The following is a 21,800-nucleotide window of genomic DNA, read 5'->3' on the forward strand; positions in this document are numbered from 1 at the left end:
CTCTCTCACCCTCTCTGAAATCAATACAAATATATTAAATAAATAAAAATAAAAAATCAATGGAAAAGTATCTTCTGGTGAGGATTAACAAATAAAAAATTGCAAAGGGACCCGAGGGATGCTTTTGGGGGGAATGATAGATTATATCATGATTGTGGTAGTAGTTACATAGCTCTAAATATTAGCCAAAACTCATGGAATTGTGCACTTACATTGATGAAATTAATTGTATTTAGGTTATATCTTAGTAAAGCCAACCAAAAAAAATAAAGGATGGAATTGTAGGTAGATGGATTTGGAGACATATTAATACATATAACGTTTTAACATTATGTAATGCTTTTCTGTATACCAATATTTTCACATAGTCTCACTAAAACAAACAAAAACTATGATCATTTCAATGAGCCAGTGAGATAAATAGTAAGATACTGTGTCCATTTTAGATATGAGGAAAAGAGACGTGCAGAGGTTGCTTAAGTGATTTGCCCGATGGCATAGAGCTGCTAAATAGCCAAGGCAGAATTTCTTCCACCTTTCACCTTTGTGATTTTCAAATGCTTAAAGTTGCTTACAAAAATTTGAGGAGAAAGGAGCTACACCTGCAGAGATTTCATATTTGAACACGGAATAAAGAAGTTCCCCCACATGCTGGCTCTTCTATGACCTAGAATAAAAATGGAAAAAAGTGATAAATCACAAGGATGAAAACAGAAGCTCCAAAAAGCAAGAGAAGTTTTAAAATAGCCCACCTTTGACTGAAATGCTCTTTTAAGTTGCTCTAACGCTTGAGCTTTGGCTTTATTGAGAATAGAATGTTCTACAGCTCCTCCTGTTTTTACCAGTTTCTGTGATTCTCACTCATGTGTGCTCACATCTCTGGCCTGCTGTCCCCTTGCGGTGCTCAGCAAGGCCAGAAGGCTGGCTTCCGCGTGCTGTCTTTCTCAGGTTCCCCCATCAGTTGTCTCCCGGCTGGCTTTAGTCCATGGGAGGCACTGGTGAGAGAATGGCAGGGTCTTCCTCTTCTGAGATATGTCTGCCTTGATTCTGTCTTTTACTGGGCGATCTTATCTCCGGGCTCCAATTACACCACCTTTTCCCTGTGCAGTGCCATCCTAAGAGTGGTGGTGGCTTCATGCATTGCCCCACTGTCTTCTGATTATCTCTTTGCCTCTTCCTCTTTCCTGCATCACAGTCCTCTCTTTGAGCATCCAGGGTGGTTTCTCACCTAGTTGGACCTTGAATGATCGATCATGTAATGGATGTTGACTCAGGAACAGATCTAGGACCATCCCTAAAAACAATTTTAAGGCTTTAACCACTTCACTTTCTCTCTCTCTCTCTCTCTCTCTCTCTCTCTCTCTCTCTCTCTCTCTCTCTCTCTCTCTCTTAAAATTCTCACCCAAGGTTATTTTTCCATTGATTTTTAGAGAGAGTAAGAGAGAGAAAGAAAGACAGAGAGAAATATCAATGTGAGAGAAAGATCAATTGGTTGCCTCCTGCACACGCCCCAACCAGGGCCTGGGCTGGGGAAGAGCCTGCAACCGAGGAATGTGCCCTTGACCAGAATTGAACCCGGGACCCTTCGGTCCACAGGCTGACACTCTATCCACTGAGCCAAACCCGCTAGGGTCACTTTGCATCTCTTTATAGCCCACACCGCAGGCACATTTAGACCTGACATCCATTATCCCATTATGGGTGGGTCAGAAATTTCATTATATTCATGTCAGCAAGGCAACCCTTAGAAAATTAAAATGTATCAGATCGGCTGGTCTGTGATCATTCCACAGCAGAAATAATATATTTATTAGGTCTGGGATCTCTAAATAAACATTTAGCTACCCATTTGTCATATAACTTTCAGCATGTTAAATTAGTATAGTGGAGATTTAATTAGTCAGCATAATTAACACTAGTTTCTGTGATAAATAATTCTAAAAGCTGAGTGGCTTAACACATTAAAAGTTTATTTGTAACTCACAAAGAGTTTTGCGTGGATAGCTGGGGCTTTCTGCTCTGTTCAGTCCCTCGGGAACCCGTCATGTCCTGGATGTTGACATCCAGCTAACAGATGAGGAACAAAAGAAAAGAGAGCATAGAGGTTGTGGGTCATATTTTAGGTAATAAGCCTGGGAGCAACAGGTGTCAACTTGATCTACACCTCATTGGCCAGAGCTCAATCCTGTGGCCCCACCTAACTGCAGGAGAGGCTGACAAATGTAGTTTAACTTAATGCCTACAAGGAAAAAAGAAATGACCTTGGAAAACACGTGGTCATTGCCCTGGCCGGTTTGGCTCAGTGGATGGAGCGTCGGCCTGTGGACTGGGGGGTCCCGGGTTCGATTCTGGTCGGGGGCATGTGCCTTGGTTGCGGACACATCCCCAGTGGGGGGTGTGCGGGGGGTGTGCGGGGGGTAGCTGATCGATGTTTCTCTCTCATCGATGTTTCTGACTATCTGTCCCTCTCCCTTCTTCTCTGTAAAAAGCCAATGAAATGTATTTGAAAAAAAGAAAGAAAAGAAAAGACGTGGTCAGTCTCTGCCACTGTTTGCCCTTCTGGTTGATAAATAAATTTGTCTCACTCTTCCTCCCATATACAAAATAAAGTTCTCCCCTCCCCTCTCTAAAAACGAAAAAGAAGTCCCAAAGAGTGGAACTAGGGGTCAAAGAAAAATATGGGCAAAATAATTCCTATCACAGAGGAGAAACACAGTCTAATTAAAGACATTTTCCAAAGCTTCTGGGTCAGGGAAATCTTACCTTTTGCAACAGCATGGACGAAAGATGGACCTGGAGAGTATTATGCTAAGTGAAATAAGCCAGTAAGAGTAAGACAGGTACCATGTGGTCTCACTTATACGTGAATGTAATGAACAAATACACTAACAAACAAAATAGAAACAGACTCATAGGTACAGAGAACAGCCTGACAGCTGTCAGAGGGGAGGAATATTGAGGGGCTGGGTGGGAAAGGGGAAGAGATCAAGCAAGAAAACCAACAAAACCAACTCATAGACACACAACACTACAGTGATTATAAGAGGAAAAGGAGGTTGCGGGGAGGTAGCAGGGCGGTAGCAAAGGGTAAAGGTTGGGGGGAATAAATGGTGATGGAAAGAGACTTGACTTTGGGTGATGAATACACAATACAATATACAGATGATGTACACTTGAAACATATAATTTTTTAAAATTTATTAATCTTAGATAGAGAGAGATTGAGAGAGAGAGGGAGAGAAAAAGAGAAATATCAATTTGTTGTTCCACTTATTTATGCATTCATTGGTTGATTCTTGTATGTGCCCTAACCAGGGATCAAATCAAGACAACACTCTAACCAACAGAGGTAACTGGCCAGGGCAAAACTTGCATAACTTTATTAACCAATGTCACCTCAATAAAAATGTCAAAAAATCACATGACTCCTGAAATGCACTGAGAAGGTCACAGTTTCACTCTGTCTGTTCTTGCCAAAAATGCATAACATAAATTCAATCATGAGGACATCAGAACACCCAACTTGAACATTCAACAAAATAACTGGCCAGTACTCTCCAAAAGTGTCAATGTCATAAAGGTAAAAAAAAAAAAACATTGAAGAACTATCTTAGATTGAAGCAGACCAAAAAATCATGAGAACTGCCCTAGCCGGCTTGGCTCAGTGGATAGAGCGTCAGCCTGCGGACTGAAGGGTCCCAGGTTCGATTCTGGCCAAGGGCACATGCCTGGCTTCCGGGCTCGATCCCCAGTGGGGGGCGTGCAGGAGGCAGCCAATCAATGATTCCCTGTCATCATTGATGTTTCTATCTCTTTCTCCTTCTCCCTTCCTCCCTGAAATCAATAAAGAAATATACTTAAAAAAAGCCAAAACCGGTTTGGCTCAGTGGATAGAGGGTCGGCCTGTGAACTGAAAGGTCCCAGGTTCGATTCCAGTCAAGGGCATGTACCTTGGTTGTGGGCACATCCCCAGTAGGGGGTGTGCAGGAGGCAGCTGATCGATGTTTCTCTCTCATCAATGTTTCTAACTCTCTATCCCTCTCTCTTCCTCTCTGTAAAAAATCAATAAAATATATTTATAAAAAAGAAATATACTTAAAAAAATCATGAGAACTAAATGCAATGTGTGATCCTGAATTGGATCCAGGACCATAAAAACATTAGTGTGACAGTGAAATTTGAGTGAGATTTGTATATTAATTAATAGTATAATATCAAAGTCAATTTCCTGATTTTCATAATTATAGTATCATTATATAAGTTGTGAACATTTGGGAAGCTTGGTGAAGGATATATGAGAACTGTTTTGGTGATTTTTAAAAAATACACTTTTATTGACTTCAGAGAGGAAGGGAGAGGAGAGAGAGATAGAAACATCAATGATGAGAGAGAATCATTAATCGGCTGCCTTCTGCACGCTCCCCACTGGGGATGGAGCCCAAAACCCCAGGCATGTGCCCTGACCAGGAATTGAACGGTGACCTCCTGGTTCATAAGGTCCAGGCTCAACCACTGAGCCAAGCCTGACCAGGCAGCACTACTTCCTTATATATACAACCCCAACATGTAAAATTAAGTATTACAAAAGACCATCACATAGTTCTACTACTGTAGGCTGCATCTATAATTCACAAATATGTCAACAAAATAATTTCTCTGCAACCACATTTCATTTAATTTAAAATATCCTTTTCTTTATCTTTTTAAAAAAATACATTTTATTGATTTTTCACAAAGAGGAAGGAAGAGGGATAGAGGGCTAGAAACATCGATGAGAGAGAAACATCGATAAGCTGCCTCCTGCACACCCCCCACTGGGGATGTGCCTGCAACCAAGGTACATGCCCTTGACAGGAATCAAACCTGGGACCCCTCAGTCTGCAGGGCGATGCTCTATCTACTGAGCCAAACTGGCTAGGGCTTCTTGCTTTATCTTAAAAATTAATGTACATTTGCAGTTCTATTTCATAATATGCATGGGCTGGGTTTATTTTAGAATGAATTTCCTCTTTCTATTTTGTGAAAAGTTGATTGCTCTAAGAAGATATTTATCCTGTGGATATAGAAACACCTGTCACTTGGCTACATACACCAATGCCAGCGTGAGAGGCCAAGTATAGAACCCAGAGGACAGGATTTCCTGGAAGACAATCCCTCTGTGTCCAATAATAGCAAACTAATTAAGTGAATTATAATGTGGCCAAACTACACACTATTAGACAGCCATGAAAATGGCCCATGTCCGAAACCAGTTTGGCTCAGTGGATAGAGCGTCGGCCTGCGGACTCAAGGGTCCCAGGTTCAATTCCGGTCAGGGGCATGTACCTTGGTTGCGGGCACATCCCCAGTAGGGAGGTGTGCAAGAGGCAGCTGATCGATGTTTCTCTCATCGATGTTTCTAACTCTCTATCCCTCTCTCTTCCTCTCTGTAAAAAAAATCAATAAAATATATTTAAAAAAAGAAAAAAAAAAGAAAATGGCCCATGAAGAGCATTTTTAAAGAATGGTGAAAATGCTTATTTTATAATAATAGGTAAAAAAGAAAAAAGGGAATGTAAAGTTGACTCTGACTATAAAAGAAACAGGCAATAGTAATAATAGTGGACATGTATATGAACCCCCCCACTCCCCCCCCCAAAAAAAAAAGAAAACGATGAAAATGTTAACAGTGGTCTTCTCTGGGTGATGGATCATCAGGAGAGTTTTTTAAAAATATGTATTTTTATTGATTTCAGAGAGGAAGGGAGAGGGAGAGAGAGAGAGATAGAAACATCAATGATGAGAGAGAATCACTGATCGGCTGCCTCCTTGCATGCCCCCTGCTGGGGACTGAGCCCAGAACCCTGGGCATGTGTCCTTGACCGGAATTGAACCTGGGACCCTTTGATCCGCAGGCTGAAGCCAAACCAGCTAGGGCAGGAGAGTTTTGTTTTTTTTGTACTCTCAATTTTCTTGGACTTTTCTTCATAATGTATATGAATGTCTAAAATGGTTAGTAAGGAAAAAGTGAGCTGGGGTAAACACAGATGGGTCCAAAGGTCTTACTTAAGAAAACCTAAATTGGTATAATCCCCATTTAGGCTGTTCAGAGGAGTCAGGCCACCTCCTCTATCCCTGCTTTTTTATTTTAATTTATTTTTTAAAAATATATTTTATTGATTTTTTACAGAGAGGAAGGGAGAGGGATAGAGAGTTAAAAACATCGATGAGAGAGAGACATCAACCAGCCGCCTCCTGCACATCTCCTACTGGGGATGTGCCCGCAACCAAGGTACATGCCCTTGACCGGAGTCGAACCTGGGACCTTTCAGTGCGCAGGCCGACGCTCTATCCACTGAGCCAAACCGGCTAAGGCTGCTTTTTTCATTTTTAATGTGTTTTTGACAGCTGAGGAGGGGGATGTGCAGACCAGTTGTCTAAGAACAATAAAATCTTCAATTGTCTTCCAGTCCAGCTTGCTTACAATGAGCTTGTGCTGCTGGCACAAAGTGCTTATTGAACCAATCTGAAAAGATTTCTCTTGTAACGGATGCTTTCTTGTTTGCATAATAATGGACAGGTAAATTGCAAACACCTTTTAAACATCTTAGATATAGGCTTTTCCCAGTCACTGCCAATTTTATCTTGAGTGTGCCTGTGGCAATGGGACTACCAAGAACAGTCAACCTTTGCTTATCATCCTTGAAACCTGTTGGTGCCTTCCCTCAGCCGTTGTCAAACTCTTCCTAGGACTCTAGCAGCAGTACAGAGCTGTTTCGTCAACAATGTAAATTAGTTTAGGGCAAGAAGAGGTTGGAGATATTATCTTAGCAAATGTATCAATGTAATTTCCAGCGGTTTCAACAGCTTTTTCACCACAGATTTTAAGATACTTGATTCCATGCCGCTTTTTAAGTTTCTGCAGCCAGCCCCCTGAGTATTCACACTTACCTTCAATGGTCAGCTCTTCATGGCATAGTCTAGCTTGTTTCATGACCAACAAACCAGTCAATTTACTTCATTGTTGTTGAATCCATTCAATCAACATAGTCAAGATTATTTTTGGTCCTATGCAGTGTTTTTCTGTTTTTCATTAGTTCTTGGTTATCACTGTCACTGTAAGATTTCAACAACTTGTCTTTCCGTTTCTTTAAGTCATAGATGGTGGTAGCTCCCACACCATATTCTTCAGTAAGATATCTCAGACATTCCACCATCTAACTTCTGCAATAACTCCACTCTGGGTTATAGATAAAGACAGATGCTTACTTGTCTTATTCTCACTGTTACCCAGAGACATGTCTTTAACTCTTGTGGGTATTTTCACAGTGCAATTGTTAATCCCCAGGTCACAAAATGTCAGCAAGTAGCAAAAGGTGCATGACTTTTGCTCACGGATACGAGCACTGAGACATGTTTGTCCACAGCAGGTTTTGCTGCCAAATAGTCCTGGTACCAAACTTATAAAAAACACTTTTGGTTTCAGAGGGTTTTTGTTTATTCATTTATTTTTATCTTATTTTGGAATTGCGCAGTAGAGTTTGTGGCTATTACTTGCATTTTCTGCTTCAATGCAGTCTCCTGAAATTTACTTTACTAAACAAAGAAATTTAAGGGAGGGTATTGTCTGCCAAGATGATTTGAGTTGGAATATTTCTAGCAACAGAACCTGATACTCTTGGCTGTTTGACTGACACAGTCGGTAGCTGAGCCCCATGCTGGATAACATGAAGATGCCTTGGCAAGAGGCTGGAGATGCTAAATTTATAGTCATTGAATATAGATGTTTCTTTTTGTACCAAATTATCTGTTTGGCACTAATCTGTCACATATTGCCCCACAATGAGCAATTGGGAAAAAAACAAGAAAAAAACAGTTTATTTCAAATATGTCACAACCACTCCCACAAACTTCCCCAAAATATCCACTCATTTGAAAAGGTTTTCTATTTGTTTTTATAGCTGTTCCACAAATTGCACATCACAACTGTGACTCAGAATTAAAATGTATTTCAGGAATCGTACTAAAATATTTCCTTCAACTTAGAAAGAATTCATTAGAATTTTGAATGACTTTTAAGCTTCTGTGGTTTGGGCCCTATTTTTGGAGAGCCAGCTTTTCCTTCTCATTCTCATCACCCCCACATTTGTTTATATCTTAATCAGACATCTAATATGAACTATTGTAAAAGACTGAGGACTGTTGACTCAGCCCCAAGTTTCTTTGGGCTGAGGGATTTACAAAAATGAGTAAAGCACACTTCTTAAAATTCCGAAAGGGCTTAAAATTTAACAAATAAATACAACATGTTTATAAAACCCAGTGAGGATTCTCTCCCTTAAGAGAGAAGAGACTATATTTGTTAGATGGGGGCTAGATCACTCTCATATTATTTTTTTCTTTTTTTTAAAAATATATTTTATTGATTTTTTACAGAGAGGAAGAGAGAGGGATAGACAGCTAGAAACATCGATTAGCTGCCTCTTGCACACCCCCTACTGGGGGATGTGCCCGCAACCAAGGTACATGCCCTTGACCGGAATCGAACCTGGGACCCTTGAGTCCGCAGGCCGACACTCTATCCACTGAGCCAAACCGGTTTCGGCTCATATTAGTTTTCTACCTTGGACTCTCATGTTACATTGTAATAGTAACTAGCATTTATTGGGTATCATCTGTACCTAAGAAAAACTGGCACTTAGGAAGCATCAGGTTCAGAAAGGTCCATTGACCTTGCCCAATGTCCTAAACTTCTAAAGTGTCAGAGCCAGGAATCCAGCCATCCATTTGTCTACGTAGCCTCACTTATTCCCCCACCCCCGTTACTTCAACATATGTTTTCCTTTGCCTTGAGCAAACATTCTGTGTTCCCACCTCTCCCTTCATTATAGTCCATTTGCTTACTTTCTAAAAGAAAGGCATACCCTCACTTATCTGGAATCTTGTATGGTGCATTGTCCCAAGGAGTAAAATCTCCCGACTGACTGTCAAAGGAACAATTCAAATGACTGGTTTTGGGGAAGCCCCATTGAATAATTAGTCAAAGCACATAAAAACCTGTCTAACGCTTGTTTTTCTTATACATATTTCTATTAATGGCAAAGTGTTGCTTTAGAACCAGGATATTTTGGCCATGTTGAGATATTCTGAATTAAATTAGAATGGGCAGTGGGGGTGACCATGCCTCTACCTCTGTTAGGCAACTATCAAAAAATGCAATGCACTTAAAAAAAAATTTTTTTTTTTTATTGATTTCAGAGAGGAAAAGAGAGGGAGAGAAAGAAACATCAATGATTTGAGAATCATTGAACGGCTGCCTCCTGCATGCTTCACACTGGGGATCGTGCCCAAAACCCAGGCATGTGCCCTGACTGGAATTGAACAGTGCCTCCTGGTTCATAGGTTGACGCTCAACCACTGAGCAACACCGGCCGGGCAATTATTTGTAATTTTTTAACTTGATTACCTCTCCCATTAGAATGTAAGCTCCTTGAGGGTAGTATCTGTTTTTCTCACTCTCCTCCACTACTGTTTCCCTAACTCCTACCCTAGTGTTTTATAGGAGGGTTTCAATAAATGTTTCAAATGATAAATAAATGCAGGATCTGGAGGGTTAGAGATCTGGGAATAAGTTAACAGCTAGTAAAAGCAATAAAGGCATTATATGAGGTATGAAAGGAAGTGTGGATTTAAGGGTAGACTTGCCTGAGGAGCAATGGAAACTGACATTGAGCCCACTGAAGACTTGAGTTCCAGCCTGAATAGGAAAAGTTTTTCTCTTTCCTGATTTTTTCCCTTTTGCAGCTGCTTTTTTTTTTGTTCATTTTTACTCCTGGCCCTGAATCCTCTTCCTTACTCCAAACTCCAAACTGGCTCAACTCAAATATAATTATTTTATGGGGGAAGAAGGCAAACTGAGTGAGGAGATAATGGTAAGTTAGTGAGGGGAGGGAGAAGGAGATTATGGGAAATATAAATATCTATATATATAAAAGGCTAATATGCTAAGTGTCCCTCCCACCATCTAACCAGTCGCTATGACACCCACTGACCACCAGGGGGGCAGACACTCAATGCAGGAGCTGCTGACCTGCAGTGACTTGGCAGCAGGGGTTCTCAGGTGAGGCACCCTGAAACCAGAGAGGAGGGAGCCCGATTCCTCACGGGGCCACGCGATTCCACCTTTAGCCATGGGTTATGTTGTTGTTGGGTACTGTCGGCCTGCATCTTGTTTACTGCACACTTGCGTTTGCATTCCACACCCCGTAAGACAGCAACTTTGCAGAGTGCCCTCTCGCACTTCAGGACCCCTCGGGGGATGTCGGAGAGCCAGTTTCAGCCCGATCCCCACAGGCCAGGCTGAAGGACCCCACCTGCCAGAGGGACCCCCTCTCACTCCACAGATGCCCTTTGAGCCATGGTGCCACCCCAAGTGCGGCTGGCTGGGCCGGGGAGGGACCGAGGGAGGTTGGCTTCAGGGCGTGTCCGGCCCTGTCTCGCGCACTCCTGCCCCGCCGGCCACCTTCTAACTAATTTCCTTTCAATGTGCACTAATCTGTGCACCAGGTCACTAGTAGAATGACAAGGAAAGGAAGACAGTAAGCTCATTAAGCTACCTATTCTAAAAATGCTACTAACCAAGTAAAATAGTTGAAAATAAGACCACATGTAGGAGGGTGGGTCTTAAAGTCAATCAGCTGAGTTTAAAGCCCAGCTCCACCCATAATACTCTTATACCTTGGAGCAAATTACGTAACCATATGACCTCAGTTTCCTCTGAATCTATCAGAACCTACCTCAAAGGGTTGTTCTCAGGATGAGTAAGGCAATCCACTTTATGAGCCTTGCACAAGGTAAATAAATGTTCAATTAACCTTAGTTGTTTTTCTTTAAAATGAAGTACAGCAAGCAGGGAGAGACGACCTACGTAGTAAACCCTTGTCAGATGGATGTAATAACACCACACTCAAGAGGATCACTTTAAAAGCAGCAGAGAAGGATGTCCTGGCACTTAACTTTTGGGCTCTGCAAGACCTTGCCTGTGCATGGAATTTAGATTGTCACAGTACAGCGCCTCACAGCGGTGGCTATTTATATTTTCAGAAAGTAAAGAGAAAATGCTTTTAAACATCTTTTCTGGGAAATTTTTATTTCGCTCATTAGGGTCGCTGTAGACGATAGATAAGGTCCTGCCCCGAGAGAGGTGACCCTCGGGGTGCGGGCGGCGCTCCTTAAAAGCGACTCTCGAGACGCGGGTCCCGTCCTGCTCCACTGGGACCCCGCCATTCCTGGACCCGTCCTAGGGGAGTCGCGGGGCTGTCTGGTGGCAGCGGCCTCACCGCCGGGCCTTGGCCAGGTTTTCAGTGTCTCCAGAACAGTATCCGAGACCCGCGCCCCCACAGCGCGCCCAGCCCCGCGGTAAGCTCCACCCTCCGCTTCCGCCCATTGGCCGCCCGACGTTCGGAGACCCGCCCCCAGACTTGAAAGCGTCTTCCGGGGGGCGGGTGGGCAGCCTACTGCGCGAGACTGCGGCGCATCCTGGCGTCGTTCTAAAAGCCCCGCCCACTCCCAGCATTCAGTGCGGTGCCCTGGCCGCCATCGTTTGAATTTGAAAACACATTTCGCCGCCGTGCTCGCAGGTGGAGGGGGCCAGGCCACGCTTGCTCGCCGGTAAGGCGCTGGCCCAGGTGAGGGTGCGAAGAAGGAGGTGGGTGCCTGCGCACACCCCAGGCCCGAGGCGGAGAAACGGCTCTGGCGACCTGAGCACCTTCTGAGGAGGCTCGTTACGCCCCCGAGGTTGCGCTCGGGAACTGGGTGCGCGATGGAGGGTTGAGCCTTGGCTAGGGTTTAAACTTCGTCTCCACCTCTTGTTAGCTGCATGACCCAAGGTAACGCATTTAATCTTTCTGGGCCTCAGTTTCCTTATTTGTTAAGTGAGGGCAATAATAATAATAGGACCTACTCTTCAGGTTCTTGTGCAGAGAAAATGACATGTACTGTCAAGTTGTTAGAAACAGGGCCGGTATAGAGTAGGCACCAAGTGTTTGCAGTCATTAATATTTTTATTGTTGCCGCTGCAGTCGAGGCGTGGGCCTCCATTGCCAAACCCATTGTCCTCTCTGCATTTGTTTTCAGGCCGTTGTGGGTGCCTGGGGCTTGGCCTTTTGGGCTTTGCGGTGCCAAGCGGAAGGGGTGTGTGTGTGTGTGTGTGTGTGGCCAGTGCAGTGATTGCTGTCTGTCATCCGCCAGGTTAGAAAGTTTCGGTTTCCCCCATCACATTCCACCTCCTGCTCCAGAGATTCCTGCCTGTCATAATTCTCTAATATTCCTTGAGGAAGGACTAGTTAACAGAGTTAGTTCATGGCCTTAAGTAATCCTTGCTGAAGGTGATCACATTCAGGTTTGTTTTTGTTTATAAAACAAGGCAGCGCGGTTGAGCATCAACCTGTGAACCCGGAGGTCGGTCGCACTTCGATTCCAGGTCAGGGCACATGGGCTGTGCAAAGCAGTTAGACTCTAGTGGCTAAAAATAAGTTTATTGAGCTATATAAAAAGAAGATGGATAGGTAAACATTTTGAGTTTGTCACCTCACTGGGTTTTTGAACTAATGTCCCTGGCCTGCTATGTGGATCAGTATACAGGGACCATATTTGATCCATTTATAGAACACCTCTGGGTGCCCATTACTATTTTCCTGAGCCAGAACTATAGTTTGGGAGTCCCTGATCTGGATATTTCATAATGTTGTCAAAGAACAGCAGGGAGCTCTCTTTTCCCCCCTGGTATTATGCATCTAGTAGATTCTCGGTAAATGTTTGAATGTTAATTTTTTTTCAGTTAAGGTTATCCCTGCATTTAAGTTTAGTGACTTGATGTTTCATTTAGTCGTAATAGTTTACTGATGCATGGAATGATGCATTGACTGATGTGTTGGGTACTGCTTTGAATATGTCCACATACTTTATTTCCATTTTCGTTTGCATTATTTGGAAGAATTCAATTGAAACTAATTGTCCAGGTAACTAAGTTGAACTCGTAAATGCCAAAATGTTACAAAATCTGCAAGTAACATTCTTTAGAAGACACTAAATAACTACAATAACTCAAGGTTCTAATTTACGCCACCCTTACTATTTGATTTCTGAGAGGATTTCAGGCAGAAATAGAAATGTTTTATATTATCTAACCTTTACTAATGAAATCTCCTTGGATGAATTTATCCATAGGTGGATCATATGAATAATAGTTGAAGGCTGTTGTATTTGATTGAGAATCTGTAAGTAATTTGATCTTTTGTCTTTTCCATGAGTCTTCATTTTATAGAGCAGGGGTGGGAAACCTTTTTTCTGCCAAAGGCCATTTGGACATTTACAACATTCCAGGGCCATCCAAAATTATCACCTTACAAATAAGCCTGCTATATTTGGTCAAACACTTAATTAACTCACCCCTGGTACCTTGGCAGGGCCAGACCAAATGATTTCCGGGGCCTTGTACGGCCTGCGGGCCAGACAATCCCTACCCCTGTTATAGATTAAGCAGTTTAATGTTTTCCTTCTCTGGAAATGTAGTTATATGGGGGAAGTATGGGCTGGACTCAGACTTTTTAAATTCCATAGTCTTAAATGATGCTTTATTACGGATGCCTAAAGAAGTTGTTGTTAATTCTTACAGAATGGAATCTAATGTAAATAAGGATGGGGTGCCTAGACCATCATATGTTTTTAGTGCTGACCCAATTGCAAGGCCTTCGGAAATAAATGTTGAAAGCATTAAGCTGGATCTCTCTCGTGAATTTTCCTTAGTTGCTTCAAGCACTGAGGTAAGTACAAGAAAAATATTATGTTATCATAATTGAGTGGAAATATATGTGGTGTGCACACACACTTGCAGACAGGTACGACTAGAGCAGAGCTTCCAAACTTTGGGGGTTTAGGGCAACCTTCTAAAGAGGACCAAAGTTTTGCCATCTCAAGATGAGCCTTTTGGAATATTGATTTTAAGTTGGTTATTAAAAAACAATGATCAGAATCTTGAACCTCCCCTTTCTTGCCTAAGGTAATTTGGATGGAAAGGCCTGCTTCAGGAAGGGAATCTTAGCAAGTTTACTTTAAGGATTTTCACCTTAGCCTAATTTGAATTAAGTGTGATGGATAGGAAAGATCCAAGCTAGACCCCCTCCATGTTTCTGGGTTACTTGGCAGGAATTTGTTTGTGTGTGTTATGCTCATTTGCCTGATTCCCCTTCAAAATCCCTCCCCCCCTCCACTTCCTTCTTTTTCCATAATGGCATATAAGCTTGAATTGCCCAGTGCCTCCTTGTGGTTTTCGTATTATTATGGAACTTCAAATGTATATACGTATAATAGGCTTTGGACAGTTTCACCTGTCAGTCTGTCTCTGTTAATTTGATTTTTAGTCCAGCTAGGTGGGAAGAAAATTATTTTTTTTAGCCCTCACACTTCTTTTTTTTAATTTTATTTAATAAACCTTTATTGTTCAGATTATTACAATTGTTTCTTCTTTTTCCCCCCATAGTGCCCCTCCACCCGGTTCCCACTCCACCCTTTGCCCTTACCTCCCCCGCACCCACTGTCCTCATCCATAGGTGTATGATTTTTGTCCAGTCTCTTCCTGCACCCCCCACACCCCTTTCACCCTGAGAATTACCAATCCACTCCCATTCTATGCCCCTGATTCTATTATAAGCACCAGTTTATTCTGTTCCTCAGATTTTTAATTCACTTGATTTTTAGATTCACTTGTTGATAGATATGTATTTGTTATTCATAATTTTTATCTTTACTTTTTTTTTAAAAATATATTTTATTGATTTTTTACAGAGAGGAAGGGAGAGGGATAGAAAGCTAGAAACATCGATGAGAGAGAAACATTGACCAGCTGCCTCCTGCATACCCCCTACCGGGGATGTGCCCGCAACCAAGGTACATGCCCTTGACCAGAATCGAACCTGTGACCTTTCAGTCCGCAGGCCAACGCTCTATCCACTGAGCCAAACCAGTTTTGGCTATCTTTACTTTTTCTTCTTCTTCCTCTTCTTAAAGAATACCTTTCAGCATTTCATATAATACTGGTTTGGTGGTGATGAACTCCTTTAGCTTTTTCTCATCTGTGAAGCTCTTTATCTGACCTTCCATTCTTTTTTTTTTAAAATATATTTTATTGATTTTTTTACAGAGAGGAAGGGAGAGGGATAGAGAGCTAGAAACATCGATGAGAGAGAAGCATCGACCAGCTGTCTCCTGCACACCCCCTACTGGGGATGTGCCTGCAACCAAGGTACATGCCGTTGACTGGAATCGAACCTGGGACCTTTCAGTCCGCAGGCCGATGCTCTATCCGCTGAGCCAAACCAGTTTCGGCTGACCTTCCATTCTGAATGATAGCTTTTCTGGGTAGAGTAATCTTGGTTTAGGTTCTTGCTATTCATCACTTTGAATATTTTTTGCCACTCCTGTCTGGCCTGCATAGTTTCTGTTGAGAAATCAGCTGACAATCGTATGGATGCTCCCTTATAGGTAATTAACTGTTTTTCTCTTGCTGCTTTTAATATTCTCTCTTTGTCTTTTGCCCTTGGCATTTTAATTATGATGTTTCTTGGTGTGGTCCTCTTTGGATTCCTTTTGTTTGGGGTCGGGCCTAAATGGGCAGTTGGACATCCCTCTCACAACCCAGCACTGCTGGCTCCCAACTGCTCGCCTGCCTGCCTTCCTGATTGCCCCTAACTGCTTCTGCCTGCCAGCCTGTTCACCCCCTAACCACTCCCTCGCCAGCCTGATTGATGTCTAACTGCTCCCCTGCCAGCCTGTTTGCCACCAACTTCTCTCCTCTGCCATTCTGGTCACCCCTAACTGCCCTCCCCTGGAGGCTTGATCACCCCCAACTGCCCTCCCTTGCAGGCCTGGTCCCTCCCACCTGCCCTCCCCTGCTGACCTGATCACCCACAACTGCCGTCCCTTGCAGGCCTGGTCACTCCCAACTGCCCTCCCCTGCTGGCCATCTTGTGTTGGCCATCTTATGTCCACATGGGGGCAGCCATCTTATGTGTTGGAGTGATGGTCAATCTGCATATTACTCTTTTATTAGATAGGATAGAGGCCTGGTGCATGGGTGGGGGCCAGCTGGTTTGCCCTGAAGGGTGTCCCGGATCAGGGTGGGGGTTCCCTTGGGGTATGGGGCAGCCTAGGCAAGGGGCCTGTGGTGGTTTGCAGGCCGGCCACGCCCCCTGGCGGCCCTGGTATCTGGGATTTATTTATCTTCTACAATTGAAACTTTGTAGCCTGGAGCGGAGCCAAGCCTCCTGCTCGATCCGTGGCAGCAGCCATTTCTGTTGGGATTTATTTATCTTCTATAATTGAAAATTTGTAGCCTTAAGTAGAGGCCAAAGCAGGCCAGGGCAGGTGGAAAGCTTGGCTTCCTCCATAGCCAGGGTCAACCCTAGCTTCCTGCTCTCTCCAGCTTCGTGGCTGCCGTCATTATTGTTGGGATTTATTTATCTTCTGTAATTGAAACTTTGTAGCCTTAAGTGGAGGTCCTGGCCCGGCCAGGGTGTCGGGAAAGCTTGGCTTCCTCCATTGCCAGGGGAAACCCAAGCCTCCCTCCTGCTCTCTCTGTGGTCACAGCCATTTTGGTTGCGTTAATTTGCATACTCACTCCTGATTGGCTTGTGGATGTGGCTTGTTGGCGTGGCTTGTGGGTGTAGTGGAGTGATAGTTAATTTGCACATTACTCTTTTATTAGATAGGATTGTGGGTACATATCCTTTGTCAGATTAATGGTGTCTTCATTAGCAGAGGTTTATTTTCATCTAATAATGGTTCTAAATTTTGTTTTAATTATATTTTGTTACCCATCTTGAACTAGTTTTTTATGATAGCACTTCTTATTTTATTTTAAATTTTTTTTGTTAATCCTCACTGGAGGACACCTTTCCATTGATATTTAGAGAGTGGAAGGGAGGAGGAGAGACACACACAGAGAGAAACATTGATGTGAGAGAGACACATAAATTGGTTGCCCTGGAGGCTTGATCACCCCCAACTGCCCTCCCTTGCAGGCCTGGTCCCTCCCACCCCCCCCCCCCCCCCCCCCGCATATGCCCCGACCAGGGACAGTGATTGAGCCTGCAACCAGGGTATAGGCCCTTAACTGGGATATAGGTCCTTGACCGGAATTGAACCCAGGACCCTTCAGTCTTCAGACTGACGCTCTATCCACTGAGCCAAACCAGCTAGGGCTTGAACTAGTTTTTGTGTATAGTTGATAAGAGGTTCAGGCTGGATTATTTATTTACTTATTTAAACCTCTATTTATTTAATTATTTCAGCATTATTTTTTCCTGTTAATTGTTTTAGTTCCTTTATTGAGAATCAAATGACTATCTATTTCTGGATTATTCTCTTCCATTGTCCTATTTGTCTATCCTTACAGCTATACTTCACTGTCTATTTTTGTAGTTTTATAATTATTTTTTTTTTAAATCCTCACCCGAGGAGTGAGGATATTTTTTCCATTGATTTTTAGAAAGTGGAAGGGAGTGAGATGAGGGAGAGGGAGAGAGAGAGATGGGAGAGAGAGAGAGAGAGAAACATCGGTTGTTTATGTTGGGATTGAACCTGCAACTGAGGTATGTGCCCTTGACCAGGAATTGAACCCACAACACTTTGGTCTATAGACTGAGCCTCTAACCATTGCTCAAAAATAAAACCATTGTTTTTATTTTTAAATTGATTTTAGAGAGAAAAGGAGAGGGAGAGAGAGAGAGAGAGAGAGACAGAGAAACACATCATTGATTAGAGAGAATCACTGATTGGCTGCCTCCCTCACAACCCCCACTGAGGATCGAACCTGCAACCAGGGCATGTGCCCCTGTGACTGGAATTGAACCAGGGACCTTTCAGTCTGCAGGCCGAGGCTCTAACCACTGAGTAAAACCATCCAGGGCAAGTTTTGACATGTGCATATATTCATGAGACCATCACTACAATCATAGCGAATATCTCTATTACCCCTAAAAGTTTCCTTGCTCCTCCTTGTAATTCCTTCCTCATATCACACATCCAAGTTACTACTGATTAGTGTTCTGTCTACATATTAGTTTGTACTTTCTAGAATTTTATATAAATGGAGTCATAAAAGTTATGTGCTCTTTTATTTTTTGGTTAGGCTCTGGTTTCATTCACTTAGCATAATTATTTTGAGTTTCATGCATATTGTGTATAAAAGAAAGTGTCCATGGTGTGGATATTTCACAATTTGTTTATCCATTCACTTGCTGGTGGGCATTTGTGTTTACATTGTTTGGCTATTATGAACAAAGCTCCTGTGTACTTTTGTGTACAAACCTTTGTATGAACATAATAATTTCATTTTATTTATTTATTTATTTTCATTATTATTTTTTTTAATAATTTCATTTTAAAAATGAGGTAGGCTCATTTCTTCCGTGAAGGAAGCAGTAAAGAGGATGCTATATAGAAGAAATATTCTAAACTCATGATGGAATTGAGCATTTGGTTTGATAGGGGATTCTGGTTATTTGTGATTTATTCCAGAGCTCTGTTTTAGAACTCTGTTATTAGTACTTAGTTAGAAAGGTTAGGAGTTTATGGAAAAAAGGCTTATTGTAAACTTCAAGTGTAAATATAGAAAGTTGAAGTTTTGTAGTATTTTTTTTTAAAGATTTGGTTTTTATACATATAAAATGGTTAAAAATGAGAATCACTGTCTGCTTAGAGATTTTGTATAATCTCAGATTGATTGTTATATAACAGTCAGCCACTTTAAAGAAGGATAATCTCTGAAGAGTCACATTTTATGTTTCTAAAATACAATTACTTTGTTCTTCATTTATAGGCAAGCAGTTTGGAATCCAAAGATTATCTTCAGGTTTGTCTTCGAATAAGACCATTCACACAGTCAGAAAAAGAACATGAGTCTGAGGTTTGTGTTGCATTATACCTTCATTAAATGGGCAAAATATAATTGTTTTTATAATTGTTTTTATTGTGGGATTATTTTTATTTGTTTGTTCTAGGGCTGTGTGGATATGCTGGACTCACAGACTGTTCTGCTGAAAGATCCTCTAAGTATCCTTGCTCGGTTAAGTGAGAAAAGCTCTGGGCAGGTGGCACAGAAATTCAGTTTTTCTAAGGTAAGTACCCATATGAATCTGAAGATTTTCCTTTTTTAAAAATATTTTTATTGATTTCAGAGAGGGAGAGAGAGAGAAAACATCAATGATGAGAGAGAATCATGAATCTGCTGCACCCTGTACGCCCCCTACTGGGGATTGAGCCCGCAACCTGGGCATGTGTCCTGACAGGGAATCGAACCTGGGACCCTTCAGTCCGCAGGCCGATGCTCTATCCTCTGAGCCAAACTGGCTAGGGCTGCAGATTTTTCTTTTAAGGAAAAGATACATGTCTTAGGTTAAATTGCTACATATCCTACATTATAATAGAGAAACATGCAAATTGACCGCACCTCCGCTATGCCCATGATTGGGCCTGCCAGAGGCTGGGGGCGGGACTCCGGGTGGCCTAACTGGCCATTGAGAAAACCAAGATGGCGGCGCCAAATCCTCTTAGTTCCGGGGGTCCTGGTGAGTGATGGCAACCCTAGAGGGGCGTGGTATGCACGGCCAGCAGCCTCCCTGGGGTCCCAGGTTCAATGGCGACCCGGGGGGGCGTGGCCGGGCACGGCCAGCAGCCTCCCGGGGGTCCCGGGACCCATCGCGACCCGGGGGGGCGTGGCCGGGCACGGCCAGCAGCCACCCGGGGGGCCCGGGACCCATCGCGACCCGGGGGGGCGTGGCCGGGCACGGCCAACAGCCTCCCCGGGGTCCCGGGACCCATCGCGACCCGGGGGGGCGTGGCCGGGCACGGCCAGCAGCCTCCCGGGGGGCCCGGGACCCATCGCGACCCGGGGGGGCGTGGCCGGGCACGGCCAGCAGCCTCCCGGGGGTCCCGGGACCCATCGCGACCCGGGGGGGCGTGGCCGGGCACGGCCAGCAGCCTCCCGGGGGTCCCGGGACCCATCGCGACCCGGGGGGGCGTGGCCGGGCACGGCCAGCAGCCCCCCGGGGGGCCCGGGACCCATCGCGACCCGGGGGGGCGTGGCCGGGCACGGCCAGCAGCCTCCCCGGGGTCCCGGGACCCATCGCGACCCGGGGGGGGCGTGGCCGGGCACGGCCAGCAGCCTCCCGGGGGGCCCGGGACCCATCGCCACCCGGGGGGGCCAGGCCGGGCACGGCCAGCAGCCTCCCGGGGGTCCCGGGACCCATCGCGACCCGGGGGGGCGTGGCCGGGCACGGCCAGCAGCCTCCCGGGGGGCCCGGGACCCATCGCGACCCGGGGGGGGCGTGGCCGGGCACGGCCAGCAGCCTCCCGGGGGTCCCGGGACCCATCGCGACCCGAGGGGGCGTGGCCGGGCACGGCCAGCAGCCTCCCGGGGGTCCCAGGTTCAATGGCGACCCGGGGGGGCGTGGCCGGGCACGGCCAGCAGCCTCCCGCGGGTCCCGGGACCCATCGCGACCCGGGGGGGCTTGGCCGGCACGGCCAGCAGCCTCCCTGGGGTCCCAGGTTCAATGGCGACCCGGGGGGGCGTGGCCGGGCACGACCAGCAGCCTCCCGGGGGTCCCGGGACCCATCGCGACCCGGGGGGGCGTGGCCGGGCGCGGCCAGCAGCCACCCGGGGGGCCGGGACCCATCACGACCCGGGGGGGCGTGGCCGGGCACGGCCAAAAGCCTCCCGGGGGTCCCGGGACCCATCGCGACCCGGGGGGGCCTGGCCGGGCACGGCCTGCAGCCTCCCGGGGGGCCCGGGACCCATCGCGACCCGGGGGGGCGTGGCCGGGCCCGGCCAGCAGCCTCCCGGGTGTCCCGGGACCCATCGCGACCCAGGGGGGCGTGGCCGGGCACGGAAAGCAGCCTCCCGGGGGTCCCGGGACCCATCGCGACCCGAGGGGGCATGGCCGGGCACGGCCAGCAGCCTCCCGGGGGTCCCAGGTTCAATGGCGACCCGAGGGGGCGTGGCCGGGCACGGCCAGCAGCCTCCCGCGGGTCCCGGGACCCATCGCGACCCGGGGGGGCGTGGCCGGCACGGCCAGCAGCCTCCCTGGGGTGCCGGGACCCATCGCGACCCGGGGGGGGCGTGGCCGGGCACGGCCAGCAGCCTCCCGGGGGTCCCGGGACCCATCGCGACCCCGGGGGGGCGTGGCCGGGCACGGCCAGCAGCCTCCCGGGGGTCCCTGGTTCAATGGCGACCCGAGGGGGCGTGGCCGGGCACGGCCAGCAGCCTCCCGGGGGTCCCAGGTTCAATGGCGACCCGAGGGGGCGTGGCCGGGCACGGCCAGCAGCCTCCCGGGGGTCCGGGGACCCATCGCGACCCGGTGGGGCGTGGCCAGGCACGGCCAGCAGCCACCCGGGGTCCCGGGACCCATCGCGACCCGGGGGGGCGTGGCCGGGCCCGGCCAGCAGCCACCCGGGGGGCCCGGGACCCATCACGACCCGGGGGGGCGTGGCCGGGCACGGCCAACAGCCTCCCCGGGGTCCCGGGACCCATCGCGACCCGGGGGGGCTTGGCCGGCACGGCCAGCAGCCTCCCTGGGGTGCCGGGACCCATCGCGACCCGGGGGGGCGTGGCCGGGCACGGCCAGCAGCCTCCGCGGTGTCCCGGGACCCATCGCGACCCGGGGGGGCGTGGCCGGGCACGGCCAGCAGCCTCCCGGGGGTCCCGGGACCCATCGCGACCCGGGGGGCGTGGCCGGGCACGGCCAGCAGCCTCCCGCGGGTCCCGG

General features: G+C 46.5%; 1 protein-coding gene across 3 annotated transcripts in view; it reads left to right on the forward strand.

The window, feature by feature from the left end:
* Positions 1-13,655: 13,655 nt before the first annotated feature.
* Positions 13,656-21,800, forward strand: part of KIF20B (kinesin family member 20B) — a 67,412-nt gene continuing 59,267 nt past the window's right edge. For all 3 annotated transcript variants that reach the window (XM_054728848.1, XM_054728849.1, XM_054728850.1), the window contains exons 1-3: positions 13,656-13,802; positions 18,857-18,943; positions 19,038-19,154. In XM_054728848.1, the coding sequence (XP_054584823.1) occupies positions 13,656-13,802; positions 18,857-18,943; positions 19,038-19,154 (351 nt within the window). The remainder of the gene's footprint in view (positions 13,803-18,856; positions 18,944-19,037; positions 19,155-21,800) is intronic.

Source organism: Eptesicus fuscus, chromosome 17 (genome assembly GCF_027574615.1).
Source record: "Eptesicus fuscus isolate TK198812 chromosome 17, DD_ASM_mEF_20220401, whole genome shotgun sequence".
In the NCBI taxonomy this organism is placed as follows: domain Eukaryota; kingdom Metazoa; phylum Chordata; class Mammalia; order Chiroptera; family Vespertilionidae; genus Eptesicus; species Eptesicus fuscus.